This window comes from Phaseolus vulgaris, chromosome 1, assembly GCF_000499845.2.
Source record: "Phaseolus vulgaris cultivar G19833 chromosome 1, P. vulgaris v2.0, whole genome shotgun sequence".
Classification (NCBI taxonomy): Eukaryota; Viridiplantae; Streptophyta; class Magnoliopsida; order Fabales; family Fabaceae; genus Phaseolus; species Phaseolus vulgaris.
This window is the reverse complement of record NC_023759.2, coordinates 14,087,786-14,113,344: the sequence shown is the minus strand read 5'-3', so window position 1 is coordinate 14,113,344 and position 25,559 is coordinate 14,087,786. Positions and strand designations below refer to the sequence as shown.

At 33.6% G+C, this 25,559-nt stretch overlaps 1 protein-coding gene across 1 annotated transcript; it reads right to left on the bottom strand.

Annotated features, from left to right (window-relative positions):
• Positions 1–17,742: 17,742 nt before the first annotated feature.
• Positions 17,743–24,824, bottom strand: LOC137813648 (probable metal-nicotianamine transporter YSL6). Its single transcript, XM_068616012.1, has 7 exons — positions 24,134–24,824; positions 22,991–23,163; positions 22,083–22,180; positions 21,734–21,871; positions 20,192–20,381; positions 19,520–19,652; positions 17,743–18,893 (listed from the first exon to the last, which is right to left on the bottom strand). Exons 1-7 carry the CDS (start codon positions 24,495–24,497, stop codon positions 17,959–17,961), a joined length of 2,031 nt encoding a protein of 676 aa, XP_068472113.1. The 5' UTR covers positions 24,498–24,824; the 3' UTR covers positions 17,743–17,958.
• Positions 24,825–25,559: the final 735 nt, after the last annotated feature.

The following is a 25,559-nucleotide window of genomic DNA, read 5'->3' as shown; positions in this document are numbered from 1 at the left end:
TGAGGGTTCTACATCCATGGGCGTCTCCTCTTGGCCCGGCGTTTCGTCACTGCAAAGACGCCCCTCTTTGTTTTTAAACTATTCTCATAGCACTTTCGGGCCTCCTCCTGATCTGACTTGATCACGATTACCCAGCCACTAAGATCTGGCAACTTCATCTTCATGTGGCGCGTAGAGGCCACTACCCTTAGCCTATTCAGCGCAGGCCTTCCCAACAAGATGTTGTAGGCTGAATTGGCGTTTACCACCAAGTATCGGATTCTCAGTACGAGATGCGGTGCCATCTGTGAACGTCGTTCTCTGCTCCAAGTACCCTCACACCTCGACCTGATCCCCAGCGAAACCATATAGGCACCCTGCATACGGCCTCAACAGATCGGGGGATAACTGCAGCTTATTGAATGTGGATAGGAACATCACATCCGCGGAGCTCCCTTGGTCCACAAGCACTCGGTGCACCTTCCTACCCGCAGTCACAACTGAAATCACCACGGGGTCGTTGTCGTGGGGGACGACGTCGTGAAGGTCAACCCTCTTAAAGGTGAGGTCTACATCCACCGGGTCATCCACCGCCACTTTCCCATCCACTGACATCACAGAGCGTGCATACCTCTTACGCTGTGACGCTGTGCACCCCCCACCTGAGAATCCATCAGAGATGGTGTGGATCTCTCCGTGATGGGCATCTCATGGGCCTGATCCTCTTCATGTACTACCAGTGTCGCGGCCGTAGAGGACCTGGCCAGATAATCCTTCAAAAACCCACTTTTCACCAGCTCATCCAACTGATGGCCCAGTGTCAAGCAGTTGTTGATGTGATGACCGAAGGCCTGGTGGAACTCACACCATGCATCCTTGTGAGGTCCCAGCACTTTATCAGTCTTCACCAAGGCCCTCAGCCTATCTGCAATGTTAGGCACGACGATTAAGTCCTTCAACTCTACCATAAAATTATGCCTCACCGACTTATTTCCCTTTGCACGCCCCCTCGCCTGGGGCTTCCTTACCTCGTAAGGGCGCCTCCTGTCCTGACCCCTCTTTCCCGTCGTGGCCTCGTTCACCCTGGCGGGCTGGGCACGCGACTGCGCTCTTGGGTGTGCTGGTGGAACACTCGTACGCTTCTCGCACACCTCGCCCTCAGTTGCGATGTGCTCCACCGCGCGACGCCTAATCTCTGCAAAGGTTCGGGGGCAGCTTCTGATGATTGATTCGCAGAAAGGCCCAGGGCACATCCCTTTCCTGAACGCATAGACAATCATCGATTCCTCTGTGGTGCCAACCTTCACCACTTGTGCTCCAAACCGGTTGATATACTCTTTCAGCGTCTCTCCTTGATACTGCTTCACATCAAAGAGATCGTACGACTCTGGTGGACGGGCCCTTTTAATCTTTGAAGATAGTCTCGTCTTTTAATCTTTCTACACTAGTGCGATCTATTTCTCGCTAGGATACAACAAGTTGGTTAGACTTATTTTCATCAGAAGCGGTGATCTTACCTGATTCGTCACTAGATGATGCAAGCCAAGCCAACAAGAAGATGACCAAGGATGCAAATGACCATTCACACTATGAGAAGTCATCTCAACATGCAAGTGAAGACCTCACCAGAGGGAGAAATGGACAAAGACCAGAGCGTTTAATGTTCTTCCTACTGGTCTTTTTAATAATTAGCATATGTTGTAATTAATTTGGGCTCACTTTGGAGGTCCAAATAGCAAATATATGCTAGAATAAGGTACCTTTAGCATAATAGGGGGTGTGGGTATCATTTTAGCTTGTTCCTAACCCTTTTGGAAGGCATTTTGACCTAATTTCTAGAAGGACAAGCCTAGGTCATGCCTTAATCATGATTTACCACTGACATGACTTAATTACGATTAATTATGGATTTACGAGTTGTGTTTGAATTAAGAGAGTTATTCGACATTGTCGGCCATTAGGTCATGTCGGCCTAACATTTATATAAAAAAAAAATAGAAAATATAATGCTTGACAACTATGTGATCTCCTGGCTTTTTTTAATGTGTTATGAGTGTAAGAATTGCTATAAAGGAGAAACTTTGTTTGAGTCTATCATTCTAAATTTGGAGCTTCAATTTCGTAATTGCCTGACCCTACTAGTACGTAATATTACATTGGATTATAATAGTAATATTGTAATAAATATCTGACCTACAACACAGTTAAGAATCTCTAATATCAAATTTAAAGTAGAATCTATAATATCAGTTGCTCTTTTGAAAATAAAGACCTTATTCTCATATCTTCCCATCTTGCTTGCAATGTTCGATTTTGAAATCTTTTGTGATCCTTTTTCTTATTTTCTTAATGAAGTAATATGAATATGACAGAATGGTTTTCATCAAACTTTTAGCAATCTAAAGGTTTTGTCCCTCGTACATGCTTTGTACGTTCTGGTCAATAGTCACAATTAAGGACAAATGATATCGTATAAGTTATTCAATAACCCTAAAACTTATTAAATAGAAAGCAGCATGATGTTGCAAATCCATGGCCGTAATATATAATTTGAGATAATCACCATAAAATGGTTGGTTTGTGTTGATCAATGTGTCAAAAATGTGTAGAAAAAGAATCTTATGGAGGTTAGTGGGTTTACTATCCAAGATGTCACAATCTGTGCCATGTGACTGATTGACAGATTTCTAGATTGTGACTTTGGGTTGGATTAATGGTATTGGATTTTCATTCTCAAAGAGAATCCAACATTATAATGGCAATGAAAACACTCAAGAACTAGATTCTCAAAATAAAATAAAAAACAAAAGTGTCATTGTTTGAGATACCCACCTTCTACCACTTTCAGTTTTTCGTTTTCCTATTCATTCCTTGAATTGATAAACTGCAAAACCCTTTCACCCACATCATAAAACTACCAAAATTTCTTTTGTGAGGAATATTCCAACAAATTAAATATAGGAAATTATCGTTGGAGTATTGTAGGTAAAGAAATCATAACGTGAGGACTTCTTCAAGGTGAAACAGCACTTGCTTTACAGCAAAAATAGCAAAGAATATTTTTTCATAAATAGCTCACGAGGCCTTTGTGTTCCTTTGAAACAACTTTATGAATTTAGTTAATAATATTTTCCATTCTTGGATCATAGGTAAGATCTTTGCAATTTCTATAACACGATGCTCGACGGGTTAGGGTTGGATTTACATTCCTTTTTTCACTTTTTGGAATTAATATACATGAGAAAAGATCATCAAACAATCTAACCAAATTTAAATTGTAGAGTGACTCTGATGAAGCTCATCTAGTTATGGGTGATATGTCTTATAAGTTAGGAGTGTCTAATTTAAGTAGGACTTTGATGGATTTTCTTTGAAGAAAAGGAGATCCCAATTGGTAAAATAGTTTTTCAGGTGTATTTTAATCTAGGCATAGGTAGGACACTCCATCCATCCGTGGGTAACCTCACAATGAAGGTGTCTTTTAATCTCGGTGTAAGTAGAACAATGTGTTCGTCATTTACCAAGTTACCCATTAACTCGTCGGTAAAGCTCTAGATGCATATTTTATTTTTTATTTTTATATTATTGTATTTTTATAATTTTTAATAGTTATAATTATTGTTTATGTTATTATGATTATTATTAACAGATTCAAACAAAAGTTTCTTCAACAAGAATCTTTAATTACTAAAAAAATATTTATTCACTGGTACAAAATAATAATACCTGTCAGCGCTTTTTTATCTCACTTCCCTCTTCACTTGTTCACTCCAACTCACTCTTCACTCTCAGTTTCGTTGCTATTCCCTACGCCACCTTCAGTACCGCTCCATTGCGCTCCCACCCCGCGCCGCTACACCCACAACCCCCTACACCCGCAAACCTATGCCTTCCATGTCGTTGCTCCTCTCATGTCGTTGTTTCTCCCACACCAACACTCCCTCTAGTATTATTATTATTAATATTATTAATATTAGTAGTAGTATTATTATTAATATTATTAATATTAGTAGTATTATTATTAATAATAAATATTATTACTATTATTAATATTATTAGGATTATTAATAATATTATTATTATAATTTGTATTATTATTATAATTTATATTATTAATTTATATTTTTTATAAGTTAACGAGTTTTTTACTCTTTTGTTTATTTTCTAAAATATGATAATATACCATATATTCTTAATTTATTTGTTATATAAAATATTAATTGATCAATATACTTTTATTGAGATGGTTGTTTATTCCTGATGAATTCGTAATTTGATACATTTTACTTATTATTCAAATATGTATTATTCTGATAAAGGGGAAGAGATCAACCAGTAAAACTTTATAATAAGAGAATGACGTTCAAAGAGAAATGTAAGTGTTGTTCAAGCAATACATACTACACTAGTAAATTTTATGCTCTCATTGACTTATCGTCGAAGTATTCTCATGAGGCGAAGTCCCCCTCATCTTATTGTGACTTCTAGACATTTAAGAGTTGCATTTACAAAGGGATCATCTCGAAGACCACCTCCAAGCTCCCGACCTTCACCTCAACGATAACAATTATGAATAATATTAATATTATAATAATTTATTGTATAACTAATATTATTAATATTTTTAATATATATATATATATATATTATTAATGTTATTAATATCAGTAATATTATTATTATTACTAATATTATTAGTATTATTGATATTATTAATATTGTCAAAGTTATCAATATTGTTAATGTTATCAATTTTATTAATATTATAATAATAATATGAATAAAAATATTAATATTGTTAATAAAAATATTTATATTAATAATAAATTTAACTTATAAATAGAGATTTGTGACTAAAATTTGTGAGTAATGGAAAATTTACTTACAAATAAAGATAGAGACATGTAGATAATAATTCGTAGGTAATGTTAAATTTGCTTACATATTCATATCCGTAGATAATATTTGAATGTAATGATCAATTTACCTACAGATTTAGATCCATGGATAATAATTTGTTGGTAAATCTGATTTATTTTGTAGTGAATATGGTGACTCTTCAACAAGTGAAGATGCAAATTCGAAATCAATTCGTTGTGAAAATTCAAGGAGTTAATGTTCTTATTTATATGGATCGGAAGTGTTAAGAATTTTAATTTTAATTTTAATTCCCCAAGTTCTCCTATGAGCAAAAAAAAAGATATAATGCACATTGGTCACACTTTGCATATGTTCTCACATTTAACATGCTGTAAATGTGATTATGCAAACCCTAGTGCATCTAGAAGCCTATTTGGCCTAAGGTTTTAATTTGGGCATAAGTGAGTCTAATTAAAACTCTAACATAATAACCTAAGTAGTTATGTACAATGTCATTTAAGATAACCCTAGACTAAAAGATTAGAATACAATCTCAAATACCAAATACCCTTACTTGATCCAAATACAAACTCTAATATCCTATATTACTTTGTCCAATTATTTATAATTTATACATTTTGTAGAACATGGAAGCTTTGATGAATCAAAACTGTGTTGAAGGGTTGATGCTTTGCTGCTTTTGGTTGCGGCTTAGTTCTACGATGTTTAGAATTCTTTTAAAGATCATTCTTAGTCTTATGCACAACCTGAATCAATCTATTTTAAAAGAGAAAATTATTTGTTTAAGCAAAGAGAAAAACAACTTATTGAATTCACGATAATCGATTGTTTGACACTTAGCTTGTTTGAAGGTTTTCAAAACTGTTTTTGACTTGGTTGACTAACTGTCAAAACCAATTCAACCGGTTAAAAAGACATTTCAACTGGTTGATTGTCACATTTCTTAACAACTTTTCAAAAACCTCTTAAATCTATTTTCAGTTGAATTAAAACTGATTTGGCTCATGATTAACTGTCTAAAATGATTAGTTTTAAGAGCTATAAATATGGTTTCTCTTTGTATTCAAAAATACACAAAAAGTGATATTGAAAAAGGTTTTTAGAAGAGATTTGATTCTAAGGTTTGCAAGATTGCTAAGTAGTTGTGCATTGGTTCAAGATCTGATCTTAGGAGCTCTGTGGTTCCTGAATTACTAGGTGTAATTTGTTCCTTTTTTATTCTTGTAATAGTTTCTTCTCTATACTTGTAAGTGTGTAAACTTGTAAGGTCAGAGGGTGTTCTAACTAAGGTTGTGTGAAAGACAAAGAGGGTGAGTGTTCTTGTGGTATCATGATCATCTCTATGTGGTGTTGTATATTGTAATCTGTGATTGATTGTTAGTGGAATACCCAGTGGTTGTTTTGGGGACTGAATGTAGCTCAGGGGTTGAGTGAACCAGTATAAATTGATTGTGCAATCTCTCTCTCTCACTCACTCACTCATTATAAACTGTTTTATTTGATTTTTGTCTCTGATGTCATAAACAACAGGTTAAAACGCAATTTCAACAGATTGTTTTTCTGCAAACAGTTTTAAATGCTTTGATTGTTTGGCTTCCTTGATTGTTTTTTCTGTGATTGTTTATAAAACTTCATTCTTAACTAATCTTTAAAAAAATATTTTGTGAAACTATTCACCCCTTTTATGCCATTAACTCTAACACATTTTACATTATACTAACTGCCCATACTAAGATAGCTTGGCCCCACTAAAGTTAAGGGATGCCCACTCTTCCATCTAAGTTTACTATAACATCTACTAGGACCAAAGAGTTTTTTATATTCATACCAAGAATGAAAAACATTGTCTGTTACAGTTAAATAACTTGTAGAGAGTTAGTTGTGTTGTTTTTCGTATAAATAAAAATCTTGTAAAAAATAGAGAGTTTAATCACTGTGAGAAAAATACTAGATTTGAAATCTTGGTAAGTTCTCCATAACTCCTGAGACGAAGAAAGAAAACTTGTTCACGTTGAATTTTGTTGTATATTCAATTTTTTGTTAATACTTGAATTAAACCATGTTATCTTTTGTGTATTATCTTCTACTTTCCTTCTATTATACTTCTGTTATCATTCTTGTGGTGTTTATGTGGTAGACGGTTCTGCTTAGTGAGCTTGAATAATATTCTGCAACATATTTTAGGTCCTATAAAATGAAGAAACTATTGAAACATATTTCACAAATTTTTATTATTACTTTAGCCTATATAAAATGTAAATAATGTTGTGTATGCTCATTTTGTGTTAGACATAAATATGATTTCTAATGGTTTAACATGTAAGCTACCCTCGATAACGATCGAGAATCAAAAGTGGAGTGAAAAAGGTAAGGGGTTTCTAACTAATTGAACTAAGTTTAGGTAAAGGAGAAAAATCATGGAAGCATAAATGAAGGGGAGACAACAAAGAAACTTCACAAAGAAAACAAAACGTTGTTTAACGTAAAATTGCAACTTCGTAACAAAAAGGTAAGTCGTCCAAAAAAAAATCTCGTTTTTTTTTTATTTGCTTGTCATTTTCATTAAAGTTGATGGGGTGAGGTGGGTTAGGGTTATCATCTTTTATGTTAGTCTAGGCTTGTTAGTCCTTGGGTTCTCAGTGTGATGGGTTTGATTCTTGATTTCTCAATCTCTAATAAATGAGGGAATTAGGAATATCTTTCACATTTGAAATCCACCATATATTTTTGGTAAATGACTCGACACTCCATTATAAGGGTTGACCAATGGAGAATGTTTTTAAGTTTGAATTATCATGGAAAGTGAAGAATGAAAAAATTTGATAACCTAAGTGAATGTATTAGTTCAATAAATCTACCAACTAATATTCATTTTATATTTACAAAAAGAAATATTATATAATCAAATTCATTGAAAATACAAGAAAAGAAAAAAAAGAGAAAGAAAGAAATTTAATTAATAATTTTTTTAAAAATATCATTTCAAGAACAATCCAACCATACAACTTTTAAACCGTTTAAAAAGATCAATCCAAACTAAAATTTGTTCAAACATTATATTTTTCAATCATTTCGATACAATCTCAATTATTCAAACTCATATAAACTATTAATCAAATTAAGTTTAACTAACTTTATGCCCTAACATGCATACAATTACTATATTAACTTATTATCTAAATCAATTATCCAAGGTTTTATAAAAAAAATAGAGATAGCTTCTCTTACCTGAAATTCCTTATTCTAATGAAAATTTTATCTCAAACAGTTAAACCACTCCAAAATCTAGGAATATAGATCAAGTTATCCAATCATTACTAAATTTTAGTATAAGCTTAATCAAGTTGAGAGAAACATTTTTCTCAATCCATTAAGATTGATGAGTAAATCATATAGAAAAATAGAGAATAAGAGATCTTTAAAGTATAATATGCAGTATAACAAGAAAAGAAAAGACAGAGAGAGAGAGACACACAAGATTTATATTGTTTCACTCTATCACAATAGCTACAACTACTTGCATAATCACTCTGATTAGACCAATCTAATATATTTTTAAGTTTTACAAGAATCCTTTAAGAAAACAAGAAAATACCATACACATAATAAGATCTTGAACCCTACAAGATCTTCTATCACCATTTGTGAAACCCTATTACAATAAACACTAATGGCAACGCTATTCAAGATAAATACAATAGAGAAATTATAGAAAATAAATAAGATCACATAGACGAAGATACAACACAACATATAAGAAAATATATAAAACTAATCACCACCATAGCAGATTTGTTTACCCTTTTTTTTGCTAGAATGTTTATCCTTCTAGGAGTTCCTCTTGTTTTTCCACATCTTTTTAAATGTTTGTGTGATGAATGTGAGATCCTCTACATCTGGTTATGATTTGTCTTATGTGTTTCAAACAACTTCAAGGGCTTTCGAAATCTCAATTTTTTTCTTCTTTTGGAAGGTCTTTAAAGTCGGATTTTTGCTTTTCACTTCATAATAATCTTCCTGTAAAACTTGTTCATAGAGAATGAGATTACCTACCAACTCTTTTAGAAGCATGGCTTCGAGATCCTTGGATGCTTTGAACTCCTTGACTTGAAATATCCATTCCAAAGGGAGGGTTATGATAATTTTGTCATTAAAATCATATTGACTCATGACAATCCCAAAGTTTCTAAAGCTATTCAGAAAAATCTAAAGGTGTGCTATCATAGATTGAATGGATTCGCCTTTTTCCATTTTGAATGTTTTGTGTTGTGTCCACATCATAGTGAATTTTTTTCTTCTTACTTCCTTGGAACCTTCATGCAATAATGCAAGTGTTTCCCACATGTCTTTTGCACTTAACATAGTGTGAATTGTTGATACTTAATCTTCACGCAAAGCATATAAGATGGTGTGTTTATCTTTGGCATTTAACTGATATAATGCCTTATGTTCTTCGTTCTCGAAATCATGATAGGTGAGATTACCAGAGGAGTCAATCGGGGAGGAAATACCTTTCTTTATGATTTTCAATAGTTTCATATCATTGTATTCCAGTAATGATTTTATCACCAATTTTTACTAATCATATTTCTCTCCCTTAAATAAGGATGGCATGTTGATTGCTTGTCCTCAAATTCCATGAGTTCACCTAGGATCGTTTCCTCAAGTTCTATAAAGAACTAACCCCTAAAATTAACTTTGATACCAACTAAAGGTGCAATTTGTTCCAGAAGAATGGGGTTAATGGAGCTTAAACTCTAATCGCAAACCTGAAAAACAAACAAAGAGTGATGTAGTTCTATGTTGAATCCATGTAACTCTTTGTATTTTTTGTTTATTGTGGTTTGATGGAGGAATTTTGTGGGTTAAATGGATGAATAAATCTGAATGGAAAACATGATAATGTTTTGTGAATATAGAGACTTAGAAGAGGTGAGGCCAACTTCTAAGTAATTATAAGCTAAACACAAAACTAGTGCTAACATAGAATGAGAAAAGAAGACAAGATGTGCACAAATTTGGACAATATTTCTTTAATCAATTCTAAGCTAATTTACAATAGGGCTAGCACTTGTATGTATGGTGCTAAAGGAAGCAAAGGTGCAAGTTTTAACCCTAAAAAATATCCACTCCCATGGTGACAATTGACTTCCTCTCATTGGAGCAAATCCTCTCAAATTAGAGGTTGACAAGTGTCCTTCTCTAATTGGAGAGAATCCTCTCTATTCCCATGAAGACAAGTGGTGTTTTGGAATTTGTGGGAATCCTCTCCATTGAGGGGATAATATGTGGACCTTAATGTCTTCCTTGCCGATCCATCATTTCTATTTGCACTCTAGTAATTTATTTGTGCACCCTAGATGGTCTAGAGTTGTATTGGGTCCAAGGAGGTCCAATTGTAACTCTAATTAGACTTTTTTTTATTTACACCTTACTATGTTTGGCCCAATACATGACCCAAGTACAAGCCCAAATAAGGTCCAAAATAAAGCTTACACTACTTTGTACAATTTTTACAAGACCAGAGAAAATGTAGTTGCTAGATGGTCCTCCATCATACCCTCCCTCTTGAGAAGGATTTGTCCTCAGATCTACATTGTTGGCTCTAAACAACAACCTTATTATTTCCTGAATTTTATATTTTCCCTCCATGATCAAACATCAATCTACAATAGACATTAAACAAACATGATATAAGTGTATTTATTAAAAAGAAAAAGAAAACAAAACAGAAATAAGACCTTTTATTTTAACAAAGTTTTAGAAAGAAGAAATTGGGCCTTTTTCAAAAATATTTGTGTTCACTTTGTGTTATTCGTTACCCAAGTTACGCAACAACATCACAAAGTGTTATTTTTTTAGATTTTTGTGTAGAAGAATAAGCATTATATAATTGAAAAAGAGAAGTTCAAAGTATTGCAAATCCTCTTTAAGGATTTTTTTTTATCTCAATTGTGCTTATACGGGGTATCATAAGAGACTCTTATTCTTCTTTTCTGAACTCTTCTTCTTGTTTTTCAACCACACCTTTAGTTGGATTTTCTAGGGAAGAAAATTTTATATCTATATCTAGTTAAGCTCAAGACATACTTTTTTGTACTTTCCTTTGTTATTCTTTTTTTCCTATCTTCCTCATGTGACCTTTCGTACCTAGATTTGGAGGAGTAATCCTCCCTCTTAAACTCTCTCTTGCAATAGGATGTGTTAGGATCATCTTTCCTAGGGATAGTCCAACTCTTAAGTTGTTGTTCTACCCTAACACATAGTTGAACTAAGTTATCCAGTTTTTTAAAGTAATTAAAAGGAAAAAGTTTGACATTATCCTAGGTTCAAGGTTTAGGCCACTCTTAAATCTAGCAATGGTAACCTCAGCCTTTTCCTTGACACGAGCCCTCAACATAAGTAATTCAATTTTCTACCTATATTCCTCTATAGTTAGATCTCCATGTCGAAGTTTTTTGGAGTTGATACATTAACTCCCTTTCATAGTAAGAAGGAACATGGCGTCTCCTAAGGGTATTCTTCAACTCATTCCAGTGTCAAATGTTAACATAAGGGTCTTTCTGTAAAGAAGTCCACCAATACATGGTTTGTCCGTGAAAGCTCAGTGTAGTTAGGGATACTTTTCTACCTTCTTCTACATGGTTGCTATTAAAATTTGTTTTCCACCTTCATCTCCCAATCTAAAAATTTATCTATGTCAAATCTTCCATAAAAGGGAGAAAGGTCACCCTTTGTTCTCTCAAAAATTAATCTACTCTTCTTCCCTATTACTCCCTTGTACACTAGATGCAAGACTATGATCACTCATTCTGGATTAAAAATAAAATATTTTTAGAAAAAAATTAATTAAAAAATTAGTGATAAAAGTTTTTACAAATAAGTTTTGAGGTTTGGAAGTTTCTATCAAGGTCAAAGAGTCAACTTCTCTTAGATTTCACTCCTAGGAAAGAGTGATGAGTCAATTAGACCACTTAAGTATCATTCTTTCCTAGTCGGAGATTCCTCAAATAGGCTTAACCAATTTTTTCTCAAAAGAAACTTCAAAAACAATTTTTCTATTAAATATGGTGTGTGCAAGACTTCCTAATAACCAAAACAAGGTTATCAAAAAAAAGAGAGAGAATTTTCCTAAGTATCACGGAGACTTAAAATAAAACAACACAGGAAATTAAGCAAAAAGGAAATAAAGAAAAACCAAGAAACATATGAGAAAAATAAACTAGGTGTGTCCTATGTGAAAGTGTAAGTGACACTTTAAGCCCCTTAACACACTTTCACTATCTAATGTGCGGATTAACTATTACAATGTTCTTAATGAGATTTATTTTGAGATCATTTTCTCAAACAACAAAAGAAATAAAGAAATTAAAAACAAAATGAACTCAAAGGTTCCGTGATAAAAGGCCACAAATACAAGAATTTCTTTTTCCATGATACTTCTTCACTTTGTCAAGTCTTGTTTCTTTCAAAGTTGTGTTGATTCTTCACTTTAGCTCTCTCAAAGTAAGACCTTGATTTATGGCTTATTCGTGAAACATCAAATAGGAATTTTAGCTTCACAACTTCCAAGTCCAAACCTCACACAAGAAGAATTTCACTTAAAGAGACCAACAAGTAAAATCAAGAAAAGCTCAATTAAAAAAATGCTAAACTCAAATTTAAATTAATATGACAACAACAATGAGTGTTTTTAAGACACAAATCAACAAATAAAGATGGAAAAATAATGAGCACACAAATTGGAAACCTAGGAATGGCACTAGAATAGATTTCAAAACAAACAAACAAAATCACTAAGACGGTAAGAGTAATTCAAGAAATTATTTAAATTTTTCTAGATTTAATTCTTCTCCTAAATTTGTACCATAGATTGCTAACACAATAGGTAATTTTCTCAAAAAATTCAACTCAAAATATGCAATGAATTAATTCCAATAAAATCCAGACCGAGATCAAATTTCACATTTCCTTCTATTTTTTCTTCAGTACTAACATCCTGGATTTTATGATTTATCATTTTTCACTACTGCGAATTTGGATGTGCCTTTTAAACTAGAGATAAACATACTGAACTTCTCACATAAAATTTTTTACACCATTTGAACATGTATATAGCTTGCAATCATTTTGTTTAGCTAGTACCATAAAACAACAAACAACAAACAGAAAGAAACCTATTAAATTGAAAGAAGATTATGATAACTCAAGAGATAATGAAAATCTAACACTAAAAAACTTGTTAATGGTCTAATAACAAGCTAAGAGACTAAAATTCATAAATGAAAAATCATGCTAAGATCCAAAACAAATCAAATTACACAATATTTTGTGGTAGACTCACAAAATCAAGAAACTAAAATGAAACACAGTACTACTAGAAGTTTATGACATATATGGAATGAACATGACTTGGACAACATGGATTAAATTTAAAACTCAAATTAAAATATGCAAAACATATATTGAACCAAATAAAAATGAAATAAGACTCAACAAAAATAAAAGCACACATAGTAGCATAAGTATGAAACCTAAAACACATGTTTTGATGATTCAAGATAGAATGGATGGTTTGAACCAATTAGAAGCACAATGAACACAATGTATTTCGTGAAATGACCCAAAACAGATTCAAGACATGTAAAGAAATGAAAACACCACAAAAGAATTAAGAAGAAAACAAAGGTGAAGAACACTTAGCTTGAACCAAAACCTTGCTCTAGATACCAAATGATGTAGCCCTATGTTGAATCCATGTTGCTCTTTATATTTTGTTGTTTATTGCAGTTTGATGGAGGCATTTTGTGGGTTAAATGGATGAATAAATATGAATGAAAAACATGATAATGGTTGGTGAATATAGAGACTTAGAAGAGGTGAGGCCAACTTCTAAGTAATTCTAAGCTAAACACAAAACTAGTGTTAACATAGAGTGAGAAAAGAAGACAAGATGTGCACAAATTTGGACAGTATTTTTTGAATCAATTCTAATCTAATTTACAAGAGGACTAACACTTGTATGTATAGTGCTAAGGGTAGCAAAGGTGCAAGTTTTAACCCTAAAAACTATCCACTCCCATGGTGAATATTGACTTCCTCTCATTGGAGCAAATCCTCTTAAATTAGAGGTTGGAAAGTGTCATTCTCTAATTAGAGAGAATCCTCTCCATTCCCATGAAGACAAGTGTTTTTTTGGAATTGGTTGGAATCCTCTCCATTAAGGGGATGACATGTGACTTTCATGCCTTCCTTACCAGTCCATGCTTTCTATTTGCACTCTAGTAAATTTTTTTGTGCACCCTAAATGGTCTAGAGTTGCATTGGGTCCAAGGAGGCCAATTGTAACTCTAGTTAGACTCTTTTTTTCTCTATTTACACCCTACTCTAATTGGCCCAATAGGTCCATGAAAATAAGCTCAATACATGAAGTACAAGCCCAAATAAGGCCCAAAATAAAGTCTACATTACTTTGTACAATGTTTACAAGACCAAAGAAAATGTAATGGCTAGATGATCTTGCATCATAGAGTCCATCAAATAGTAGAGAGAGAGAGAGAGAGAGAGAGAGAGAAATGGACATCAAATTTATACTAGTTCACTTTTCAGTAAGGGTTATGTCCATGCTCTTTAGGCAACCTACTTAAGAGCCTTTCACTAAGTATTATCCACCACTCCAGGTAAACCAATATGCTACACCTTTGCATGTTCACACAGTATTCTAAAATTCTTTAGGTTCTCCAAGTATATTAACCTCTCCAACTATACCAATTATTCCAACCTCTTTAGGCACAACAAGTATTCTAACCTCTTCAGGTACACAGTCCTAATCTCCCTTTAAGATCAAGGACCTCTCAATACAATGAACTCTCTTCTAGAGAGAACAATGAAGGATCGTGATAAATGTATAATCATAGTTGAATTCATAGATTTAAAAGGCGTGTAAAATAGAAAGAATGAGCCACGTATCATCAAGAAGTATGCCAAAATACTCCAACTAAAGTTGCACATGAAGAACAGGAAGAAAAGAGGGAAACCAATGAAGATTGTGTAGAAAAGTGCAAAAAACGAACATTTTCATCCTCTTCATCAAACAGTGAACAAGCTGAATCTAATGTTGAAATAGAGGAAGAATTAGGAATAGAAAATACCTTTTTCTCTATATTTTCCCTTCATAGATTGGCTTGTTCTCCTTACGTTTTACTGCGTCTTCTTTGGCTGAAGCCACACATAGTCATAGCTTCTTTCTAATACCTATCTTGAAGATGTACCTCATGTAATCTAGAGATTCCAAGAAGCTCATCCCATGCCAACTTATTTAGCTCTTGAACCTTTGTGATGGTTGTTGTCTTGGGCTCCTAAACCTCAATCATGTTGTCCAACAACTTTAGGTTTATTTCTTATTTGGAAAAGTTATTCCCCAAAACTTCAAGTATGTTCAGAAGGATGTGCATGCTCCCAAAACTATCATCGACAATTTCACCATCTTCATGGTGAAAGAATCATATTGATGTGTGAGGGTGACAACTTTATTTAGTTGAACGTCTTCATTTCCCCGTAGTTGATTCTCAAGAAGTCCCATATCTCCTTGGTAGTCTTCAACATGTAAACTTTTTTATATTTATTTTTAGACAAAGAACGAATAACAGTGCATCTTTCTTTATTAGTTAACATAGTGTTAAACTTTTCTTCTTCTCAATCTTCTTATGGGGATGTGATCTTGATGTCTCCTCTAGTGATGATCTGCCACAATTGATCATGTGTGGACTTTACATACATTTTCATCTTGCAAGGAAATTCTTCGCAACGAAGGTTAGAGGTCTTGAGAGGGAAACTCCTTCTGCGATCAATTGCTCTACTCTTATTGTGGTTGTTGGATCTTTTCCTCTAAACATTGTGAGACATTCAACCTTTTAAAGACTGAATACCAACATTCAAAACAAGCAAAATACACAATAAAGAAGGGTTGAATTATGTATTTAAACTTTTTAAAATTTTCGCAATGTTTCACCGTCAAATGATAGTTTATATGAAAGACGATTTGTCAAACAATTTTTCTAAAAAATAATTTATAAAACTCTCCTTTTATTAATTCAAGACAATAATATGCAATTAACAGGAGATAAAAGGAAACAAAGATTTATGCTTGGAGTTTTATATTGGTTTATCTTATAGCAAAAACTATATTTAATTCACAATCAACTTATTGAGTTTCACTATGTAGACTATCAATACAAGTTACAACGCAAATATTATTTAGACATCAGTCACACCTGGCTAAAAACAACTCAAGTATTATTTGGATCTCAACCAATCCTAACTAATAACTCGAGTATTTTTTGTAGCAAACACTCCTGGAAAAGCAACCCATATTATTATTTTAAAGATCACAACTCTTAGTTAAGACAGAGTATTTTTTTTAACAACATTCATTCCTGGCTAAACAAACAGGATTTGTAAAAAGGTTTGATCTAAAAGATCACATGGTTTGCTCACTAAAGAGAGGATAAGCATCTTTCGACATATACAAAGGATTAACACTCTTTTAGGTTGCTAAATAAACACATTATTACAAAGCTTTTATGCGCATAAAAAGGATTCAAGTTTAGCTTTCATCAACACTTCGCAATTCATTATCTTATATTTTCTTCTTGAAAGGAAAGCTTTATATAGAGCATAGAAGAAAATGTTGTTGCAAATCCTTTTTTGGCCATTGAGAGCTTCAAAATTCATATGACCATCTTCATGCGTAAAAGTAGAGATCATACACGGTAGATAGTTGGACCAGAGTTGACATATACTTGTGTTAGGAAGGATGTTGATGCAAAACAACTTTACCTCGTATCCCAAGAGATATGTTAACATGTGCTTTAGCGGATCCTCTTGGTAAACTAAATGTGGAAACATTTCTTGCAACATAGAATAAACTTGAAAAGTATTTTTGTTAAGTACAACGTTAAGCTTAAAACTCTGTGTTTATCATGTGATGAAGACATTGTTTATCTGACGAAGAAAAAATTACAAGGTATTATATCACCTATCAGATAAAACACTTGCATCTTACATGTTCGGCTATTTATAAAACACATCATCTTATAGGAGAAGTATGTTCATGGAGTTTATGCTTTGTTGTGAAAAATAATTAACCAAAAGTAGGGTTGTTAGAATTAACTCTAACACATATTTACTCTAAAGATTGTCAATCTTGTATTATTAAACAACTTTATTGTTGTATAATCAAAATTGACTTTATGTACTGATTTGAAGAAATCTAATGTACTCACTGTTAAACACAAGGGAAATTTAACGGAAAACCTAGAAAAATTTAACACCATTTAATTAATTCCCTTGGCTTGGATGATGTATCATTCAATTCATATTTTGTGTTAGTAGTTTCTTATCTTACTCTTAATCTATATATGTTCTAGTGTTGATGGAATCATTAATTCAAGTCTGATGGATTGAAAATTTATTACTAAATATTTCAATAGTGCATGTACTCTATCAAACAGTCTTTCTTGCTGAAGCAGGATGGAGGTTGCAGAAGAAGCTATAGGATGAGGAGAAGATATCTGAATGTCGTCCGAGGTGCATGAGGTAGGATATAGTTTTTCAAAATAAAGCTCAACAGTATTTTGGTCTTTCACTTGCAATTGGAGACATGAGATGCCAAATAAATAGAAAGCACAAGGGTAAAGAAACAAGTGTTAGTTAAGGTCTATTTTAAATCATAGACCTCTCCCTTTCCCTCTTACACAATTTAATATACTATTAGATTTAGATTAAAACTACTGCAGTACATAATAACTTTTTAAGTAATTTACACATTACTTTTGTTTTAAGCTGAAACAACTTAGAGGAAAAGAATGTGCAATACATAAATGCATCAAAAGGAAAACAGAGTCGAGGCACCCCCTTTCCTTTTTTTTCCTGAGACAGTTCCGGGACTGAATGACATCACAAAATATTTACAAATACAGAAGCATGGAGAAACATAGAGGAAATGAAACTTAGATATTCCCTCTGATGTCACAGCCATATATTTACAGATACAAACAATATATAAACATTGTCTGAAATACAACAGAGTTGCTGATTTCAGCTACTTGAAGAAGGGCCGAAGTACATACAGATGGGGGGATCGATCCTCATAATAGAAAGGATTGCAGATGGAATTGTCCAAATTCCATCACCACATATCAATCCAGAAGCAACTGCTCCAGCATAGTCCTCTGCATCCTTTCTATTCAACTTCTCCCATATAAACAATATCACAGTTCCAACAAACATATCAACTGCAAAGTAAGCACCGATGTAGAAAGGAACTGCCATTGCCATTGGGATAGGTATGTACTGTGAGAATTTCTTAGGAGTCACATCCCTTACAAGATTGATAGCCAGGGCTGCCGCAAAAAAACCACCGCACATTTCAAGGCAGTACAATGGAAGCTCTGAGAATCCCTGAACACCGATAATGGCCATTTCCCTGAATATAACGGCATATGGTGCTTTGTAAGGGCCATCAGGTGAGCCAATATCAAAGGCAGTCCAGAACATCCAGAAAGTGAGAGGAGCGATCACACAACCCATCGCTGTTCCTATCAATTGACTCACAAACATGGACTTTGCTGATGAGAAGGTAAGGTAACCGGTTTTGAAATCTTGCATGAGATCAGCTGCAGTTGCGACTATAGACATCATAACGGCACATGATGCTACACCTGCTATTACACCACCATTTTGGCCGACTGCTGCCGCAATTATGAAAAGACCAATCTTTCCATAAGTGGATGCCAGGCTCCAGTCTGTGAGGCCAGTGCCGTAAGAGTTGCAAAAGGCAAGGGCAGGGGCAAGGATGTAAGAGCACAGAACCAAGTACCATTTCAGAGGAGGGAAAATCATTGGTATTGTTGCTATGGATATTGCAGCCAAGCCCACATATCCAGAGGCAGCGAACCAGGTGGGTATCCTGTCCTTCAAAAATACTTCATCCCTCATCTTTTCTTCTGATTGCTGTTCAGAACTCTCATCATCTGAGAACATGGATATGAAAATAATTAAATTTCATAGATTATATACACTTGCAGTCAGATCCTGACCAAACCAGGCTGGGCAAGAGATACAGATCTCAGTTATGGCCCATGGAGAGTCACGCTTAATGAGATTATACTACTAAATAATCAAATAACAGATCAATCTATAGAACACCGCTCCGTTTCCAAATAATCAGAAAACAGATAAAGTCATTTTCATATAAATTATTGTGATCACTAATCTTTTAACTATGGATGGAAAAAAATTTAGTAGAACTCGAGGTTAACACCAAATGTATACTCTTAATAGCACTAGCTTCAACTGATGACTCTGAGAAAAGATAATCAAATGATTTTCAAAAGTTAATTAACTACATTCATTTCCATTATTTTCCACAATGTAACCAGTTCTATATTATCCATAGCCAAGTTGTCAGACAGATCAAGACTAAATGGCAGCACGAAAGTAATTTATTGGAAAAGTATAAGATACTCATGCATGAAAAGTTGACTAAATTTACATGTCTTGCAAGGGAAATAACTAGGCAGATACCAACCTAACTTTATTAAAAGAAAAAGAAATCATACTTGTAATAAATTTATAGAAAATATTTTGTTGTGCTCACCATTAACCTCAGTCACAACAGGAAGGCTGGTCTGTTTGGAGCTTGCCCTCCACATCTCCCTAACAGTTATAATTATAATCTTCACCAGATTATAAACACCATCCCCTAAAATAAGGGCAATAGATATGAAGACCTGCAGAAAACATGGTAAGTAAGAAAAAAGCTGTACAACAGAATTATAACAGAATATGGCACTTTTTGAGGCATTAAATCTTGGAAAAAACCCAAATAAAATTCAGGTCATCTCAGTATGTTTCAAAGAAAATAAGACAACTATTTTAATATCAAGTCAAAACAAGTGCTATAGTTTACTGTACTCAGCAAGACGAAAGTAAAATTTAAAATTTCAGCGTTGATAATGATCAATATTCTTTATTATGCCATGTTACGTTATCGACTACTCTCTTTTGGAACTTGAAATTTAAGATATAAAGAAGGTAAATATCATGGATTACAATTGTATTTTTAACTAATAAATAGTAGGTTGCTCATGCTTGGCACTCGAGTTATGAGTAATCAAGTTTTTCAAATGTCAATTTCAAATCTACACTTGCAAACATTAAGGCACTGTTTCCTTTATTAATCTCAGCACAGAGCTTCAGGAAGAAATCACAAGTAATGTTTGCGTAAAGATTCCTTAGAGATGCTGCAAGTATATTTTCTTAGCCATACCTTGTATCCATAAAGACCTTTGAAGTCATTGCTACCAAGGTCAGCTGGATACCAGTCCCCAGCATGCTCAGAGATGAAAGGCCACAGGAAGCCCCATGAGATAATAGCTCCAAGGAGAACTGAACAATTTACTAGGTGAGGACAGATAAGACCACATCCAACATAGGTTGGACTGAAGTCGAAGTAGAATCTGCATGAAAAGGATGCCATGTTAGTATCTGAACAGTTAATTGTATCCTGAGAACCCTACACATTCATTCTGCAGCACAGCAGTTAACAATAAAGCATTAATTAATCAACTTATTTGATAACTAATAAAAATATTTGACAAGCAGTTATTAATGAAAATACTTGCTTCAAGCAGCATGGCACCACGAGGGGCAGCTAAAAAATAAAAACAACCACAAAGTAAAACCTGAAGCAACTACTTAATTGGGCTATTCTGGGAAGTTGTTGCCTCTTATGCTACCATCAGCTGTTTAATAACACAATCAGTAAAGGTGCCAGTCTTGTTGTTTAATTGTATTATTTCAATAAACAGATGCTACCATTCACATTACGCACATCAGTCATTTAAAATTTGTGTTCTCTGATACATTGAACCAGAGGCAGAATAACAAAACTCTAACCGGTTCTGGAAAAGAAAAACAAAATGACAGAGGCCACAGCCAATCAATCACAAGAAAAACACAACAAGAACACTACAAACTAAAGGCTAAATTGAAAACCTAGAACACAATTTTATACTTCATTTCTTTTTATCATTCCATGTATTAATACAGACTAAGAATGCAATTATCCTTGGTTATATAAAAAGTACTGTTTACTTCTTATCCTAAACCACTTTCTCTTAAGTGTTTGTGTGCATTAGTGGAACTTTGGATCAGCCACTCTTCCTTAGTCTATCAGTACCGCTTGCAATTATTCTCAGGAATTCATGTAGTCCCAGAATTTCAACTCACATGTTAGTAGTGGGATAGTTATGGGTTGAGTTCATCAGAAATAACTAGTTAAAGTTTGTGACATTACCCCATTAGTTTCTTAAGAATGTATTGGAATTCCTAATCATAATTCAGTTTTGGAATCTTGCTAGTACAGGGAAAAATTAATCATGAGAGGACGTATCTTTTGTTATTTATCAAGTTCATTAAGTTCTGATTATTAATAACAAGTAAAAAGCCTAGCACTAACTCATGGACTTGTATTGAATCCAAAAAGTTTCTGCCTGTAGGGTGGATACCTTAAGGCGCAAGTGAAATCATAGAAATGATACCATCACAAAATATATACCAAAGTAGATTTATAGTTTAATACAGGCCTTTTCAAAAAGAAATTACTCATTTCAATATCTTCTCTTAATAGCAACGTACAGCCTGACCCACATACAAAGTTACTCTTGGACTGTTATTGCCTAGTCATTATCTCTCATCAGATCAAACAGAGTATACAATGTTGATAGCTAGAAAACAGATGCACCATAATTTAATGAGTAGGAAATTAATTCTGTGAAGTGAAGACAAAACTAAAATCTCGAGCCCTTACGTGTTCCTAAATAGTGTCAAACCAAAGCTAGGGAAGTTGTCAAATCCACATGAATCCCCAATACCACTGAAGAACCACTTAAAGCAACTCCAGACAAAACTTATGCTTAAATACTTCCCAAGCTGCCGAACTTGATTCCTGTGCAATTCTCATAGACAATAAATTAATAATATAGAAAGCAAAGAAAATAGAAACAAAATAATAATAGGTTAAAAGATGGGTTAAAAGGTTTCAGCAATGCTTAGATTAATAAGCGAAAATATACAGAAATAATGTGTGTGGCCTGTATCAGAGTGTAAGAAATAAAAATCTTCTGAGTGGTCAAATTAACATAATTTGTAACGTATACCCTGCAAGTTCTGCTCCAGTTTTTGTATGGAAACTGTTAATAAGCATTGATGTCGCTGTCCCACTGGGATATGTAAGTTTATAATCCAAGACCATAACCTGAAATTCCATTCACCGATCACGATACATTGGCAAAGGAAATGATACATCACAAGTAAAAAGAGGTTACAGCTATAGAAAGAATAGAAAGGCCATAACCAAAATTTTCACTCCTTCCAGTTCCACTCGTACTATATTCACTTTCTCATTATAGATGTACTACTAAATAGACGCCATTTGATTTTGTAAGAAAAGAACAATTTCAAAAGTCCAAGGCTTAAAATTAAATAGTTCCTCTTTAAATAAAATTTTCTATTTAGGTGTTTTAACAACAGCCATCTTTATATATCTATAAAAACTTAAAACCTCTCTCAACAGAGAAATTATTCACATTTTTGCCCCCGAATAAATAAATAATTCATATAATTTGCACCACATATATGATTCCTCCAAAATTTGTGTTTTCAACCAAAGAAACAAAATGAAAGGGGGATGATGGAAGCATTACTTTTAGTATATGTGAAAACAATACAGTTTCTAAAATGCTTTTGTATACTTTTGTACTATAGAATGCCAAATATTCAGCAATAAAACCAGAAATATGGAAGGTCACGAAGAAAGGTACACTCATTATATCATTAGTTCAAAAAACCTGCACAACAATTGGTATAATGACTAGCAGCTCAAAGTTTGACCACATTTAATAATTCGACTTTCCAGAGTACAAGAGACAAAAAACATCTTCCTGCTTGTGTTATCCTATCTCTGTTCTTAAAGTATAATTTCCATAAGATGAAAAAGAAAAGGAACAAAGAAAGAAATAGAGTTCAAGCAAATCTAACACGATAACAACAAACCAAATAGATTTACCTTCCGAAGTGGCACAAGGCTAAAAAGTCCAAGGAAACTGACAACAAACATGAAACCCATCATCCAACCCAATGCTGGGTTTTTAACATCTTCAGCTCTATTACCAGGGTAATCAGGGCCTATTAGTTCATATGTTCTTTGATCCATGGCAATCAAGGATGAACCAAACCCCCCTGTTACCAACATCAGAGTGCACGTAAGAGAAATTTATGGGGGGGAAATCTCACCAGTGTAAGAAGCAACTATCATGACTGCCAGATTGCTTAACTAGAGTTGAGAAGCAATCGCGTGTAACAAACTATGTTTTACCTTGTACAATTAAGAAAATCAACGCATTTTAACATTCCCTCCTTAATTTTTTTTTCCTATTGGTGAGAAAGATTTTATCAATGTTATAAAGCTTTTCAACAGATTTCCTTCATAAGGCAATAAAACCTTGCTAGTTTATTATTATTCTTTTTGGTATGCAATACTTGTATATTCTATGTGAGTTAATCGTGCTCGATCTTGAAATTACCACAATGGGTGATAAAACTCTTCCTGTGGACTTATCGCAACTACTGCGAACCCAAATGTCAAACTCAAGACTACTAGTTAAACTCAAAATATCCTGCTAATTTATTATTATTCCAAGAAAAATACGACAAGAATTAGAAACATACATAACATATTTTCTAAATATAGAAAGAAGTTAAGTTCCTACTCCATTATCAATTAACCTTATCTCTTTCACAAAATTCACATAACCTCTAAGAACCTTCATAATACCAACCCCAAGCTGAAACGTATATTTCAAGCAAAGCGCCAAGATTTTGCCAAAGAGTTGTGCAATTCTAAAGTGAATTCAACAGCAACAAACATCAGAAACATTCTTATCAAGGATTTAAACTGCAGTTGAGTCGTAGTTTTGTGGCAAACCTTGACCTTGTCCCAGACCAATTTTTAAGCCAGGGCAAGAAAATTGAGTGAATGTTAAGATTAAAATTAGGAGAACTCGAAAGTACTTGTACTATAAAACTAATAACTGTTTCCTTCTTCATCATGTGCATTGACATTAGTTAGTGAACAAGAAATCACAAAACTTTAATCAAAACATAGTCTTCAACCAAAACAAACAAGTAAGAGGTAAAGAGAGAGAGATACCACTAAAGGCAAGGCCATAGCAAGCAACCACACAAGTCTGAATAACAGTGTTCTCTTGTCTGGTGAAGGGTTTCGCGAAAAACCCCATCTTGGTCAAGAAACCAGTCCAGGTCCTGACAAAGAAGAACCCCAACAAACCAGCAGCGACGTTGAGGGAAGGGATGATTCCAACTGTGAGGTTGAGCTTGTGGGTGATGATACAGAACAAGGTCCCCAACACAGCACTCACCACCAACCCTCTTATTGTTATTTGCTCCTTCCATTCTGGAACCTCCTCACGCAAATACTCCTCCTTCTCCGCGTTCCCGTGAGGATCCACGAGCAGGGGCTCCGAAATATCCATTGATGAGGTCTCTGTGCCCATCGTGCCGGAGAGGAACAAAGAGAGATTCGGGGGCTAGGAGTGGAATCAAAATAACCAGAAAACCAAATATGATATCAGTTGTTGTGGTTTGGGATGAGAGCAATGATTGGGTTAGGTTATGGGACTGAAAACGTATCTGGATATTGATTTTGACAGGGTTTGATTTTTGTGAGCATCTATGGAATCAGAACAACTTTGCTTCTGTTATTGTTTATGGGCAAGTGACAGCGGAACACGCAACTTGATCGGGTTAATCTCGGGACTCTAACCTAACCTAACAACCTGTCATCACGTTGCTTGGATTTTTTTAGTTTAACCAAGTTGACTACCATAAAACTAAATTTATTTCACTTTTTAATTCCTATTTTAGGATAATTTTGGTTTTCATCTCTTAAATTTAACTTTTATTTTATTTATTAAAATTTAAAAAAAAAACTGTTTTGAAATATTATATTTAAGAAATTAAAATGAGATTTACCTTCACCTTTAACATTTCACCTTAATATTATAATGTTTAAAATGCTTTGAACATGATGTTGTGAATTTTAACATAAAATCGTTGAAATAAATGATAAACTAAAATGTAACAAACAACCACCCTAAACAAAAATAAGAATTAAGAAAGAAAAGAAAGACATAAAAAAAAAACTTTGTGATTTAATTTGAGTATTATTCTATACCTAATTTATTCTAAACAAATTTCTCTCCTTTTTAGATGTTAAGGAGAAAACCTAAAATATTATAATTTTAATTGTTTCTCTCTGACTCTCACACTAAAACCATATGTTCAACCAATGTTAAGTTTACATGTATTTTTAAAACTTCACCTTAATGTCTCATTTTTAATATCTTGACCCTGTAATATATAATATCAACCAATAGCCCTACACTGTTGCAAATTTTCAGACAAGATTATTAAATATTAAAATAAACTGGAAAAAATAGATAAAATACACGGATAATTGAATTGTATATTATAAAGTTGCAATATTTAACAAAAATAGCATATGATAAGGTGAAAAAAAAGGTTTTTAAGGTTAATGATAGATTAAATGTAATATT